Here is a 16210-nt window from a genome sequence, read left to right on the forward strand (position 1 = left end):
ATTTTATAATTATAATTGAAATGTTTCAATTCGAAATGATGACCATATCTTAACAGAAACTGACAGGCTTGATGTCGTGGCACGTAAACCAGGAGCACGAGGCTGTTTTTTTTTCCTTCTTTTTACACGCCTGGATGTGGTCACAAAAAGTTCCGGCTGGCGTTGAGGCAACGCTACAGCCTACAAGCCTGTGCTCAGCAATCCAGAATGGCTGCTTTCTAAATCTTACAGCTTGAAAAATGTAACGCCGCCGGTGACTGTCAAAACTCGCAAATGAGAATTCCATGATTGACTAGTGGGGTCCGCACTTTCCTCTGAAGCCAAAAATGGCGGCTCTTGCTTGACTCAGATAACCTCGATTACACTGGTTGTTATTCACGCGCCGCCACCTTCATGGCTAAACAAACCGTTTGTTTTTCTAATTAATTGCTAGGAGTATTGTTGCATTACGTGCACGATGATGCTCCAAATTGAAAATAAAAAATGGTTGGGGATTTAACTATGTAAACAAAAAAACGAAGGGTCGTTTCTTTTGTTGCTCGTGTTTCTTCTTGTGCTAAGGATCGACTAAGTATTTGTTATATTACGTGCACGATGATTTTTACATATCATATATATTTTTTTAATTAAGGATAATGAATTTAAATTCATTAAAATGAAAATAAATAACACCTGAAATCAACTAAAATACTAGAGGATTATTTTAATATAGAGAATGAAAAAGGTTTACAAGCACATCAAGAGCCCCTGAAAAACATGCAGTAAAAATCTTAATTAGAAATCAAAGATTTATAATTCAAACCCATATTATAAAAAACTACTTTACAAGTGGATGAACAACCGACACTCTTTTTTGCAATCCATTGATTGCTATGTTACTTTAACTTGTCATTTGATACTTTTTCCGTGGACAGGAAATATGAAGATTGATTTATTATCAATTTGTATAATTTTTTTTATTGCGATACAAATATTCATGAAATGGAAAAATAACACGAGAAACAAGAAAAAAAAATAATTAAACAATCATGAACTAAAGAAAATACATTAGAAAAATTGGACAAAAGCAGTAAAAATCATAAAGCTTTATAATAAAAATATTAGACTTGGGGGTCATTATGGAAAAAAAAAAGGAGGGAAAAAAAGTTGCTGTCGTGATTTGTTTTATTTCACTTACAACAACTCATTGAAAAATTTATAAAAAACTCTTAGAGGGAAAGGAGTTTCCCTTTTTAACATGTGAACTTTATTATATTCATGTCCTGTATTTATATTCAACATTGGTGAATAATCATTGTTATTTAAAAATTAAAAATTTAAATTATTACATAAGATCTTGGAATGTAATATATGATTTTTTTGTTGACACAATCCTTTGGAAAAAAATTTTATGAATTTGAAACTTGCATGAATTTATATCATCCCATGTTTAATTTTATCAAATAGAACAAGTATAGTAAAATTTAAATTCATGATTAATTTTTCAACAAAACTATGATATCACGGTAAAGAACTATTTCAACCCCAAATCTCAAGCTATTATATGATGTATTTATATATTATTATTTAACAAATAAAACATAATACACGCAATAAAAATAATTAAAATAACAACATAATTGAATCATAATGATGAATTTATTGTTTTGTAAAATTAGCAAATAAAATTAGACCAACAAGAAAATATATGTCTAGTTTATAGACATCTAGCAAATAAGTATATCGCTACTTATAATCACAAGAAAAAAACTAGCATGCATACTAATATATAAAGATAAAACAAAACTAAAATGATACTTATTTATTCAAATAGCTACTTGTAATCACAAGAAAAAAAACTAGCATGTATATTAATATATAAAAATAAAAAAAAAAAAATGATTATTTATTAAAATACCTTAAAATTAATCTCATTTTATTCCTGATCAATTATTTATTTTTAAAATTCCACTGCCTATCATTTAGTGCAACAAGACCTTTTTCAATAAATCTTTTAAGATTCCATCACCACTATTTAGGTGCATTACCAAACAAAACATAATAAACTAAAAAAATAATACTCAATTATTTATCTTCTAAATTAAAAGGAATTTTGAGATACAAAACAAATATTTAAAATTAATATTAAAAAATAAAGTAAAGAAAAGTGTTAAAAAATATAGAATTAATCACCCAGACACTCTCTTTCAACCTTTTTTTTTTTCTTTTTTCCCGGTAAAATTCTCTACCTAACAATTTTGTTTGCTCATGACAAACCAGGATTCAACCTGAATTTTTCTTTATTTAAATGAGGTGATTTTTAAATGAAAATACTGTTTATGCACTATTGACACTTAAAAATCTACGAGTATTCCAAAACGTAGTTCATTTCAACATGTGGTCAAGCGTGGTTCTTACTCCTCTCTCATTCGCGTAGACATACATGGAAAACGATGGCTCTTTTACTTCTTCCTGTTAGTTCGAGGTTAGAGACTAGAGAGCTCGAGGCTCGGGACTGATGGATCATATAGATTTCCGCACTTCTTCACCATTCGTGTACTCAACTTACTATCTCTCTCTCTCTCTCTCTCACACACTCTCTCACTCTCTACTTTATTTTTCTTCCTCTCTCCTACTCTGCATTTCTTGTTTTCTTTCGTTTTTTTTTTTTGGTGTCCATAATCATGCTTCTGACCTCTCTCTCTCTTGACAAAGAGTGATTTGATTCCTTCCTCTCTTCTATTTCTTTTCAACATTCATCTGTTCTTATCCCTCTTTCATTCACTCTCTCTCTGTCTCTCTGTCTTTTTTCCACATTCTCCCATCTCTAGTTTTGATCTTCGCATCAAATGAAGGTTTGGTTCTCTCCTTTGGAATCATTATTTATATATTTATGTATTCCCTTTATAATTCTTTATTCGGTTTTCATTCTTTAGAAGGTTGGATGCTTTCCAAAAGGAATTTAAGACATTTTGTTTATGGGTTCATTTGATTCCTGGTAACATAGTTGTTTGCATGGGTCCATGAGTATCAGGGGTCTCTTTCTGGGACTGGTTTAAAGGAAGAATTAGTATTTTCAGTGCTCTTTTTAAGAACAGAGTCTTTTGAGTGCCAAAAGCTCAGGTTCAGATTTTGTACATTAGTCAAGTTCTGGTCTTTTTACAGACAACTGATCATTAAAAGTTTGTTGATTCTGTGCTGGTGCCGTGCATCTGTAACGTTTTGATTTTCGGTATCTACAGGAGTGAAGACAATTTGATGTTTTAGCCATTTTTTAAAAAAAGTAAAACTGGTTTTGATCACTTTGATTAAGTTTGATGTAAAATGATTAATGAATGTGTGGAAGTAGTTGAATTGAAGCTCTGAGTTAGATCTATTTGATTTATGCCTGCAGAAGTTTGTGTTGAAGGTGGACTTGCACGATGACAAAGCCAAGCAAAAGGCTATGAAGACAGTCTCCACTCTTACAGGTACCAAGTTCAATTTATTTTTTGGATTTCCATTGAAGTTTGTTTTTTCTTACGTGTAATTTGGGTTTATTAGATTTAAGACAGGAGGGTAGTTAGTTGAAAAATCACTCTCTAATGTTTGGTTACAAGGGTGGGGTAGGTGAAGGGAAACAAATTGCCTAAAATTGCATCTGTTACTCTTTTCGTTTTTTTTCCCCCTTCCCTTTCCGTAATGATTGCTCTCTCTAATTTCTTACAAAAAGGTTTTTTCATTTTTGGTTGGTACTTGTTTCTCTGCTTTAATTATTTCTATCTAGATGTAAGGTGATATGAATGTCCATACCAACAAAATCAGTCAGGACACGCAAACTAGCAATGAAAAATTTCGTGTAGGAGGGAATACTGATTTTATCAAATATTTTCGTGAAATTGTTTCATGAAAAATCAAACATTTATCGAGTGAGTAGATCCCATGATTGAATTCTTTCGGAAAATGATCCCGGGAAGAATATTACTTTTTGTAAGATTAGCTGTATTCTTGATGCAATTGCGTGCTAGTGTTTGTTTTGTACTCTGCACAATTATTAGTGCACTATCAATCCTCTGAAAGATCAGATTTTGTGAGACAGGGTTGCGTATAATGATTCCTCAAAAAAAAATTCAATTTCTTTCTTTAAGACGTGGACAGGCTTAGTAAGCCTCGTGGGCAGAAATCGAAAATGATGGGTTTATCAATCTGCAGATGTTTGCGCTACAAGCTGTTAGCGCGCGGGACAGTATTGTTGTCGTGGAAAATTGACGTGCATTTATGTTAGAAAATAACTGTGAAGCGATTTTTTAATCTCATTTTGCAATTTTATAGGAATTGATTCCATGGCCATGGACATGAAGGAAAAGAAACTAACCGTGATCGGAACGGTTGATCCTGTAAATGCAGTCAGCAAACTGAGAAAATATTGGCCAACAGACATTATCACAGTAGGGCCAGCAAAAGAGCCTGAGAAGAAAGAGGAGGCTAAGAAGGAGGAACCCAAGAAAGAGGAGGCAAAGAAAGAAGAACCTAAGAAGGAAGAAGCGAAGCCAGAGGAAGCCAAGAAGGAAGAACCCAAAAAAGAGGAAGAGAAGAAGGAAGAGAAGAAGGAGGAGGAGAAGGGGGAAGACAAGAAGGAGGAGAAGAAGGAGGAAGAGAAGAAGAAAGAGCCGGCACCACCGCCGGACCCAGTTATGGAGCTTGTCAAGGCCTACAAAGCTTACAATCCTCAAATGACCACGTATTACTATGTCCAAAGCATGGAAGAGAATCCAAATGCATGTGTAATCTGTTAAGTTTTGGGCTTTTATAAATTAAATATGACAGCTTTTCCGGCCGGTAGATGATGGTTTTTAATCTCATCACCGTGTGGTTATCCCTGTATATAGGTGGTGATGTATGTGCCTCTTTCATCTATATTCAGACATAAAGCAATTTGTAGAAAGAATAAATGGAATCTCGCTACTGGCACACTGTTTTCTCTATACAATCTGTACAATAATGTTTAATTTCGTTACGTTCTTGACAAATCTTCATGCAGCAAGAAGATTAAAGAAAAGCTAAAAAGCAATCGTGATTGATTCGAGGATATATGAGAATTCCGGGTGGGTCACGACTCATGCTGGATTTTGTTTTTCTTACATCTCTCCCACCGTCTTTCTCTGTGCATGTGTCATACGTCGAGGAACAAGTGAGTCTGTGGGTCGCGTTGATCTTAACTTGTTGTCTCTCCCTTTCGGCTTTCTTTCGTGTCATCTAAAGTGCCGTGATATAATTTTAATGGGTATAGTTTAACTTATATTTTGAATTTAATTGTTATTAAAATTTATAGGAATACATGTAAGATAATCTCAACACTAAAAGTTAAAAAATAAAAAAAGTGCCGGGGTCCAACTAAATTTGTCGGTGTCGTGATGCCACGGTGATTTCAAAGGATCCAACTCTCTTCTTGACAATTAGCATGCCACTGTTTTTAGTTACATTTCTGGCTAACTATTTCTTTTCACCTTAAAATGCATTTATTCTTTGAAACTGAAATGAAAGAATCTCCAAATGACATGACATAACACCCTTGGATTTAAGTTTAATCACTGCTACTTTCAAATTTCACACTGTAATACTGACGTCGTCTTCTGTACTATAAAAGTTGAGATTTGAAGGGAATCTAGAAAGGAATTGGAAGACATCTTGGTCGTTGGGCGGTGTTTATTTCGCGGTGGTATTTTTTTTTTATATTTATATATATTTTTAAAATTAATATTTTAATATATTTTTGATTGTTTTGATATAAGGTTAAAAATAAAATTTAAAATATATTTTTAAAATAATATTTTTAAAAATAACCATTGCTATTTACTACATTTCCTAGATTAGTTTGTGAAGAGAGGATAATGTCTCGATAATGACTAGATTTTCAAACTAGCTTATAAGCCGGGTTGAAACAAGTAAGATAGGAAAATTACTAAAAATAGTAAATTTTGATTATTCAGCAACATAAAAATACAAGTCATTCCACAAGAATTAAGCAAGAAATAAAATAAAAATCACTATAAAATGAAGCCAGAAAAATTACCAAGAATGGTAAAAAAAAAAAAAAACACAAGTAATGTTTAAGATATTAAAAATTAAACGATAAGAGCTGTTTGTAAATGTGGTTATAATGATTTTTTAAAATATTTTTTTATATAAAAATAATATTTTTAATTTTTTAAAATCAGTAAATTAATATGATTTAAAAATATAAAAAATATTAATTTAAAATTAAAAAATAAATCTTTTAAAAAATTTTAAAATACAAAAACAAATATAATTTTAAGGCTAGAATCGACCTCAATCAAGCGTAGCCGGTTGCTCACAACGAGCGTCATTTGCATAATTGTAATACACTAGTAAACAAAGTAATGATCAAGATATTGAAAGGTCAGCAAAGGGTCCCAAAGCAAAACCTGAATCACCGACTCTGCCATCCTTGAGCTGATCTACCCTGTCAAGATAGTCAAACGCCATCAATTTTATTCCTGACAGCTCAGCTCCTCCAGAATCTGATGATGTGTCAAACAATCATCAACATTCTCTTGATTTTTCCATTTCATCCTCTGAGGAAATGATATGATAAAATATGTATGTATGTATGTACGTACGTATTTGTGTATTAATTGTCTAGTCACCTTTGAATCCCAATTGCAATACGTACATACATACATACATAAAGCCAGGGACTGGGATTGGATAAGGTGTGAGAGGGAATAACCTAAAATTAATGAAGGCGCTCTCTATTCCATACATCATTAATGAAGGCTTTTTATGTTCGATATTTCGTCTTATTTAATCGACATGTATCATATTACTTGTACGAATTTAAACAGGATTGTAACATTATCGTACTACTTTCAAAAAAAATCTATGAATTAGAATAAATTTCTATTTGGAGTAGCAATCAAGACCATGTTTTAAATGAATTTATATTTAAATAATTAGACTAGGAACCATATATAGATACTTTTTTATTAGCTACAGAAAATAAAAAACATGAAATACTCTATTATTCTAGTTCTAATTCTAAAGAAAACTAAAATTCTAAAGAAATTAAAACACTAATACTGGATTATTGGCCGACTATGCTGCAAATCAGATTATTTTTTTAATGTTAAAAAAAATCAAGTATTATTAACTTGTTTTCTAGTAAAAAAAAAATAAATTATATAGGAATTAATTTAGAGCATGTTTGGGGTTGCGTTTGTATCTGCGTTTTGCCCAAATTTGAATTATTTTTTTTTTGCTAAAATTGAGTTCGGTTTGTACTTTTGGATCGTTTTGATGTGCTGATGTCAAAAATGATTTTTAAAAAATAAAAAAAAATCATTGGCATGTATTTCGGCACGAAAAGCTATTTGAAAAGCAACCGCTACCACACTACCAAACACGCTCTTAATGTGATTCGGTCAACTTGACAAATCTAAAGACAACCTCGACAATCAATAAAAACATAGTTTAACTAAAAAAGTTCAAGACAATATATTTTTTTCACATATTGAGATGATAATATATTGGATTAATTTAGATCAACCCCAATTAACCTGTTAAATCAGCAAGTCGAGTTATAGATCATAATAACTCTATAGAGATGAATTGAAACAAGATATAAATTTCAATCCCAAGTCAACCCAAAATAGAATGGTGAAATTAAGAAAAAATTAATTAAAAAAGACAAAAAAAGTTACGACTCGCGTCTACTTGAATTAACCTATCAAACTTGTGATTTAGATCATGAGACTAAAATAACTATATAGAAAGCTTTAAAACAAATTATAAATCTCAATTTTCAATCAACCCAATATTGAAGCATGAAATTGAAAAAAAAAAAAAATCAATTAAGAAAAACATAAAAAACAACCCGAGTCAACTGGATTAACCAACCAAATCCGCAGCTTGAGTAATGAGAACATAATAACTTTATATGAAGCAAACTAAAACAAATTATGAAACTCAATTTTCAATCAACCAAATATTACGTGATGAAGTTGGAAAAAATCCAATTAAAAAATACAACAGAAAAACTTAAGTTAATTGGGTTAACCCGCCAAACATGCAATTTAGATCATGATACTGGGATAACCTGATAAAAAATAAATTAAAATAACTTATAAAACTCAATGTTTAATAAACTCAATGTTAAAGGATAAAATGAATAACAATTTTTTTTTTTTTAAAAAAAAAAACATATCATTGTTCTAGTGAACAATGATATGTGAGGAGGGGAGCAATGAATTCTCCTCAATTAGTGTTTGTTACTACTTCATTGACTCACATTACGCTATAAGTCGGATCAATATTTTTAACTTTAAAAAAGTATTCAAATATTATTAATATATTTTTAAATAATAATAATAATAAACTCAATTAAATCGACTCAAGTTGAGGCATTTCAAACAATATTTTTTAAAAATAATAATATAAGGTTAACTCAACCTAAAATATAAGGTTAACAATAATAAACTCAATTGTTAAAGGTGGATAATATCGAGCGGAGTTAACATAATTTTTAAGGGTATTTTTTTTTTTAAAAAAAGTGATGATATCTAGATTAAAATATTACTTACTTGTCCCAATCAAATCCTGGGTTTTCAAGTAATTTAGATTAACCAGCCAGACTAAATCAAGTCTAATAATTAAGATATAAAGTGCCTAAGAAATATTTTCATTTTCTTCATACTGGCTCAAAAATGTTTAACACGGCATAACTGAAAAAAAGAAGAGGAAAACTTATGACAACGTGTGAAAAGCAAAAACGGGATTGATTGTTATGAAACGTAATTAAGAATCATGCTATACATCTCAATTCTCTCAAGAACTGTCAATTACGACGGAAAGGTTATTACATACTTTTATTTAAAAAAATGGCATTTATTTTTTGCAAAGAGTGTTCGAATTGAATTGTCCCATTAAGTTGACTTTTTCCCCACAATTTACACCCCCTTGTCCAACGTACTGCTCGCATGAAAACTACAGACTCCATTGTTCCTCACTCACCACCGCCCATACAATCACGAGAGGCCATCCATAGTCAAGATTCGGACAGCGACACCCTTCGAGGCTTCGAGCAAAATGAGGTTGACAACAATCTGTAGCCACAGTTTTTTATGTTCTACAGCACGTTGCTTTCCGAAGACAACACTTGAAAATCTCGTGCTATGACTAGAACGATTAATTCAATAGCAAATCAATGCACGCTTTGTTTTACTGTCTTTAAAGATAATTAGTCAACCAACTTCTTCTAATCCTTTATAACAAACAATCTTAGTCTAAGGGTCTGTTCCCTCTTACAGGAAAAGGAAAATATTTTTCCTGTTTCAATGTAAAACAAATATTGGAAAATAAATAAACAAAAAAAAACATTTTTCAATTAACTCTTTTTTTTTTTGAAGAGTTAATATTTTAAACTAATGAGCAAGGATAAGGTTTTTTTTTTTTTTTCAATTAACTATTGAATAGAGCAAATAGCCGCCCAAGTTGAACTTATACTAGATAAAATTTACCTCATGTGCCAACATGGTCATATGCATAAATGAGATCGCAACCAAAATCATATAATAATATTGATAACAACCCAAAAAGATACGCACTCATAAAGAATCATGTAAAACGCTGAAAAAATGGGAAATTAATTTTATTTTATTTTTATCTCTACCACCAGTTAACCTTAGTGATGTGACTTGATTTTTTTTTTTAATTACTTTTCCTTGATTTTTTGGAAAAAAAAAGTATATCATACGTGCTTCGCTTCACAGGTTGGATAAAAAAGAGAGTAAAGTTTAGCCATTAGCGATGTGATTTTTGTAGCAGCAAGAAATATTTTTATTACAAGTAACGTATATGATAATCAAATGGAAGATCAAAGACATTAATAACATTAAGAATTTTTTTTAAATAACTAAATATTAAACCGAGAAGTTAAGAGGCCTCAACCACATCCTTATTTGATTTGGATTTAAAATTGAATCAAATTAGAGCTAACACGATGTAAACTCGTTAAAATCCAACTTGAAATCAACAAAAAAAATTCCTAGACATCATTGTTTTAAGTTTTTTTTTATATATATAATGAGACAATTATATTTTTTATGAACTACTTAGATTAACTCCTAGACTTACAAACTAGATGATGAGCTTGAATAGGTTTAATAATTTAATTTTTTGAATTTTTTTTTCTAACCTATACAACAATAAAGTTGACAAGCAAAGAAAATTCATGGAATAAAATTTAAGAGAAGAAAACTGGCTATAAAAGAAGAGCACCCCCTAATGTTACAAAAATCATGCCATAAACTTTCTAAAGAAAACAAAAGATTGAATGGTATTCAATCAAATAATATAAAAAAAAGTAACTCTTAACTTTTATCAATACAGGGACAGAAAAAGGAAGTTTTATAATGAAATTGAACTTTTAAAATGCAAAGAGACTGGAAAGTAACAAATCCAAGAGTTGGACAATAAAATTAACCTTTTCTCTCCAGTTTTGAAATTGACACCTATTTTCCTGTCTTTTCCATTTTGCTTCTCTTTCTTAGAAAATTAGAAGTAATTGGCCATCAATTTGACTTCAAAAGGATGAAAATGAAAAGTAAAAAAAGATGAAGCACCAAAATAGGAAAAAAAAAATGCAATGATCCGGTCCACAATGATTTATGAAAAGTTGCACGGTAAAAACTACACATTTTAGTTTTTTTTTTTTTTTGTTAATTGTTAATGTAACCGGTCAGTATTTTGTACATTTCAATTATACACACACACACACATAAGAACCAGTTGGATTTTGGGCTTGCAATCTTCCGGTTGAACGTTGAACTGCATTTAGAGAATCATGAGAAAAAATGACCCCATGCCTTCCTAGTAAAAAAATTCTTTCTCCTCAACACAGCATTTAAGAAACCAAGAAAATAAGGGAAAAGATCTTACAACAGCCATCCAAAACAAAAAATATGTCATCCTCTTTCATATCTAAACTCACAAATACTGGCCTCGTAATGTTTATGCTTTGTACCAACAAATTTCCAAATGGAAACCATCTCATCAGTAGTAATCTACCCAAAAAGTTACTGATTGCGCGAGACTGAAAAGCACAGCAACCACTTTGCCCCTTGGTTAAATTATGAATAATGCTGGGGTAAGAGGAAGAAAATCATACAAGAATAATTGAGTGGAAAGAAGGTATTACCATTTCATTTCCTTCTAAACACATCCCAAAAGCATTTTAGTATTTCTTAGACACGAAATCATAGCTGAGACATTACACATACTAAAGGGCACACCTTTGATTACTGACTGGCCCTCCCAAAGAAGTGTTCTATCTGTAAACAGCCTTGAGATTGCAAACTGCTTGTTTTAGCTCCAAACTTGCACTTCTTGGCAGATACAGAATTTTCTTTGCCATCCTGCATAAAAAAGGTCACAGTTAGAAGTCAAGCAATCAGTTTCATAACGAGATTGTAATATGGAGATATGTGATTCTAGATACAACGTGGATGACAAAAAAAATAGCTGCAAGAAAACCAAAGAGCCAAGTTGAATGGATATGAACAGAAAACTAATTGATACTCTAGAGTCTAGACCAAAATATAAGTATAAGCATGATTGCGTGACAGGTATTGAAGTAGCAACTAACGCAGGCAGCTACAAGTTGCAAAGACAAAGATGTTTCAAACCAAAATGTGTCAAACTAATAATTAAATAATTGTATACATGCATTACCTACCAACAAGGATTGATTCATAGATCTCAGCACTTTAACTCTACCACCTCGCCCATCAGATCCAACAGCAATTAAATCCCTGCTACTTGCACTTGTACCTTGCATGGCCACTGATCCGTTGCTTTGACCACGCTTACACCATCTCCCCAAGTACCGGTTTGTTCCATCAGGACCCATCAATCCACTAGAGAAACATATATCCCCTGGAGGTTTAGTATCATAATAAACAGCTAATGTCAGATTCTGAACAATTCATATTCCAAAATATGTATTTTACAGAGGGCAAAAGTGTGCTCATGCATGTAGTTATATCACAAAGTTTGGCTCAAGCCACTCCTTGAAACCAATTACATCAAACTCAAATTATACCAATAGTAAATGTATTTGGGATTGTGGTAGTAGGAGCGATTCAAAGTGTTTTTTTGCTTAGAAATACATCAAAATAAAGTTTTTTTTTATTTTTTAGAAATTATTTTTGACATCAGCATTTGAAAACATAAAAAAAATTGTTTTAAGCAAAAAAAAAAAAATTCAAAATTTGAGGGAAGCGCATTCCCAAACACACTATGAAGTCTTTTCTAATGTTGAGAATGGGTTGAACTTCTCTGGTGTCATCAAGAGACACAATAACTTCCTCGTCTGTAGCAGAATCAAGAGCATTGCCCTTACCATTATTGATTCTTATGCCAAAAGGTCCAGATGGGTTCACTGTTTTGTGCACTTTGGCTTCACTGTGAATATCAGAAACTGCTTCTGACTTTGCAATAGCAGATTCACCCTCTCTGGTCTGATGTTTTGAATCAGGGTCTAGAATTACATGCACAGCTGTAGGAAGATTCAAAACTGCTTCGTCTCTTGCATAATAAGCATTTCCCTGTTTGTTATGAGCAGTGATTCTAGTACATTCTTTGGATGAATTGGCACCCTTATCACAAATGAAACTATTTTTTTCTCGATCACTGGTCAAGCTTCCTGTTAGATCCACAGATACACAATGCTGTTCCTTTTGACCAGCACATGAAGTACTTGTGGACAAAGCATTAGAATTGTCCTTAATATCTTCTGCAACAAGCCCTTTGCAATTTGCCTTCTTTGAAGCTTTTAAAGCCCTCAAACTTTCATTATCTTTTACTTCAACAACCATCTCTAGTTCTTTGACCCTTGTCTGATGATGGCAACAAAACAATCATTTCAGCAAAACCAGAGACTAAGCCATTCCCCGGATGAGCTTTTATTGGAGAATTTTAAACAAAGTCCTCACAGACTTACCTTTAATTTATTGATCTTTTCTTTGGCCTTCCCAAGTCTTTTACAAGAACGAGCCTCACCCTGTCCAAGTTGGTTACACTTAGCCATCAATTCTTTGTAAGTCCTGTTAGAAGCAATGTAGAACGACAAATTATATTAGATATCAAAACCCTGAAAAAAATAAGAGATGCAGGTAAATATAAGGAAAAACCATTGATAACATTTTGCAAAAAATAGCTAAATAAAAATGCAGTGAGAATAAATCAGGTAAATTATCAACATGGTTATTCTTCAGTGGAAAAATCAGGGTAAAATCTAGCATTAGCAAAAGCAACTATCAGATAAAGATGGTGCATGTAAACACTGATCATTACATATAGGTATCAAGCAAAAAAGCTCACCGCTGTCATAACACAATCCTTGATGATGAATCAACAGCTCTCACCATTTTGGAATTATGAAGGAGCATTAAAATTCAATTGAATGTCAAAACTCAAAATAATTTTCTCCATCCATAAATACATTTAATTACTATAACTGAAAAATAGACAGCTTACTTATTGCGAATGACCAAAGACTTTTTCAGGATGTCTAGGGTATCTTTGTTATTGGCTTCATTACCAAAAGAGGCAAGCTTTAAAACCTCATCTTCCTCCAGATTCACATCCGATACCCTAAATTACAAACCGTACAAATACAAGAGTTCATAACAAGAAACCAAATAATAAAAGTCTATTTGGACCTAGCACAGCTGCACTTACAGCTTAAGTGCTACAAGCTCTTTGGCAAGTGCCATATTCCTATCTTGCAGCCTGATGCGCTCCAACTTCAGTGCATCAAGCTCCTACAACACAGTTGACCAAAACCTCTTAGAAAAATTCAGTTAATTGGGACCGCCAACGACATGAAAAGGGGAATAATCTAGAACAACTGTGAAGACGATAGAACACCTCAGATTTCGATCGAAGCAGGTGCTGAATCGATGCTTTTTGTTCCATTGCATGAGTCCTCAATTTAACTTCTTTCTTCAACTCATCTTTACAAAGATACAACTGAAACAAAAATAGCTTCATCAGACCCAGAAAAGAACAAAAATAATCGGTTTGCTTCAGATACTTCATTGATATAGCCATAGATTCCGTCAATTACAGCTACATATAACTGCACACCAGGTGTTCTGCAAAATTTTCACACAGACAAAAACAACCAAACAAATCATAAGAGAAATCAATCTTACTTCCTCATTGAGATGCTTCATTTCCTTCACTTGACTCTCCAAGATCGTATTGAGACCCGACAATTTTCCTTCCAATCTCTTCACTTCTCCACGCAGCAACTTGGGATCCTCCTCACACTCCCCCGCCTTCCGATCCCCGAACGGTTCGGTTTGGTCCCCGACCGACTGAAAATAAAGGCGACCGGCATTTTGCGCCGAGCAATTCTGCTTGCAAACTGGACAGCTACGCTTCTTTTCATTCGAACAATATTCAAACCACTGCTGCAGGCTAGGGTTTCAAACATAAACCACGGAAACCTTAACAAGCTAGTTTCCAGGTTTGCAGAGAGAAATTGAAAAACTAAGCACATGCGAAATCGTTTCCGTACCAGAGTTCGTGAAAGACGTGGCCACAAATGGAGATTGATTGGAGATCTTCGATAATGGGCTTGAGATCTTCATAGCAGATGGAGCAGATTGTCTTCGCGAAAGAGTTGTTAGGGCTTGTGACCATCGCTCGGTCGCTGTGAGTCTGGGACTCCTTTTTTGCGTTTCGTTGATGTCGTTTTGGTGTTTTTCAATTTTCCTGTCTCTCATTGTTGTGAATGAGAGCAAAATTTAAAATGATGAGGGAAAGCTGTAAATTTTGTTTGGCGGGACATGGAGGGAAAATGAAGAATTGGGTCAGGTGCCGCGTGCATGCCACGGAGACTAATGTAAATGGTGAGGCAGACAGTTTGTTTTGGGAAATCTCACTTTAGCACCTAATATGTTATTCAATTATCAATTAAGTACTAAATCTTTTGATTTCATTTATTTTTTCATCTAACTCACTCAGATATAATAATTTTTTTCAAAGTATTTTTTATTTAAAAAAATATATATAAAAAATATAAATTTATTTTAATATTAACACATCAAAATAATTTAAAATCATAAAAAAATTCAAAAATTATTAAACACAAAAATAATTGTTAAACACAAAAAATTGAAAGATTATTAAACACAAAAATAATTTAAATCTTTTGATTTCATTGATTTTTTCATCTAGCATGCTCAAATATAATAATTATTTTTTAAAGTATTTTTATATTTAAAAAAAAATAAAAATTTATTTTAATATTAACACGTCAAAATAATCTAAAATTATATAAAAAAAATTTAAAGATGGTTAAACACAAAAAATAAATATACTTTAAAACAAGGTTCTATCTCTCCTGAAAATAACTTTAACATTAAATCGTAATAAAAAAAATTCGACTTTGTTTAAAAGTGAAATTATCATATTTGGGCATTAAGATTAGCCTTTATTACATATTCAGCTTTTTTTGCTTTTTTAAAAGAAAATATGGTATGTAATAATAGATGGGTAAAGGGTGATCTTTTCTGGTGCACGTCGTGTTTGGGTAAAAATGATATTACCAGAAGATTTATTAGGTCCAAATTGATTATGAGTAATGTATTAGGGGCTAAATTGAGATTTTACTGTTTGATTTGTATCTTTTTCTTTGATGATAGTAATAAAGGTATTTTGAGTTTTTTATTGTTATTGCGACTAAATTACTTTTCTAGTGGAATTGATTGTTCTTCACATCTTCGTTGCCATGTTGGGAGAATTGATTGTGATCCTTCCAGGAGTCAATGATTTAAAATCTACAAGACCCAAGCTTTATTACTGATACATTAACACAATTTATATAGAAATTTAGTATAAAAAATGTTTTTTACACATTCATTATTCAAATAAATAATTCTTTGAAAAACATGTTTTCATTAATAATATCGATCAAGTTAAGTGTATGTGTTTTCAATTATGTTCAGGAAGTATATTTTAAAAAAATCAATTTTTTTATTTTTATTTTATTTTAAATTAATATTTTTAATATTGTTAAATATTTTGATGTGATAATATTAAAAATTAATTTTTAAAATAAAATAAAAAATATATTATTTTAATATATTTTAAAATATATTTTAAAAAGTAATTGTTCCTGCATTTTCAAAAACAAGCACTGTGTAATCTTTCTTGATAGATTCTT

At 31.6% G+C, this 16210-nt stretch overlaps 2 protein-coding genes across 3 annotated transcripts; one reads left to right on the forward strand and one right to left on the reverse strand.

The window, feature by feature from the left end:
* Positions 1-2589: 2589 nt before the first annotated feature.
* Positions 2590-4948, forward strand: LOC118041595 (heavy metal-associated isoprenylated plant protein 39). Its single transcript, XM_035049024.2, has 3 exons — positions 2590-2834; positions 3374-3449; positions 4291-4948. The coding sequence occupies exons 1-3, from the start codon at positions 2829-2831 to the stop codon at positions 4752-4754; spliced, it is 546 nt and encodes a 181-aa protein (XP_034904915.1). The 5' UTR covers positions 2590-2828; the 3' UTR covers positions 4755-4948.
* Positions 4949-10878: 5930 nt separating this feature from the next.
* On the reverse strand, positions 10879-14847 carry LOC118041593 (uncharacterized). Of its 2 annotated transcripts, none has more exons than XM_035049023.2 (9): positions 14561-14847; positions 14193-14460; positions 13906-14007; positions 13717-13799; positions 13513-13629; positions 12977-13079; positions 12377-12872; positions 11707-11910; positions 10879-11390 (listed from the first exon to the last, which is right to left on the reverse strand). In XM_035049023.2, exons 1-9 carry the CDS (start codon positions 14683-14685, stop codon positions 11341-11343), a joined length of 1548 nt encoding a protein of 515 aa, XP_034904914.1. In that variant the 5' UTR covers positions 14686-14847; the 3' UTR covers positions 10879-11340. The 2 variants fall into 2 exon arrangements, with proteins under 2 accessions (XP_034904914.1, XP_034904913.1); XM_035049022.2 differs by having other exon boundaries at positions 10920-11390; positions 11711-11910.
* Between the last annotated feature and the right edge of the window lie 1363 nt (positions 14848-16210).

Source organism: Populus alba, chromosome 14 (genome assembly GCF_005239225.2).
Source record: "Populus alba chromosome 14, ASM523922v2, whole genome shotgun sequence".
NCBI lineage: Eukaryota > Viridiplantae > Streptophyta > Magnoliopsida > Malpighiales > Salicaceae > Populus > Populus alba.

Bases quoted from the DNA above. Each gene is read 5' to 3' on its own strand.
- LOC118041595 (XM_035049024.2), top strand. The intron at 3,450-4,290 runs GTACCAAGTTCA...GCAATTTTATAG, and splicing joins GACAGTCTCCACTCTTACAG to GAATTGATTCCATGGCCATG.
- LOC118041593 (XM_035049022.2), bottom strand. From the start codon at position 14,685: ATGGTCACAAGCCCTAACAACTCTTTCGCGAAGACAATCTGCTCCATC. The intron at 13,630-13,716 runs GTAAGTGCAGCT...TTTGTAATTTAG, and splicing joins GAGCTTGTAGCACTTAAGCT to GGTATCGGATGTGAATCTGG. The intron at 13,080-13,512 runs GTAAGCTGTCTA...TGCTTCTAACAG, and splicing joins TCTTTGGTCATTCGCAATAA to GACTTACAAAGAATTGATGG.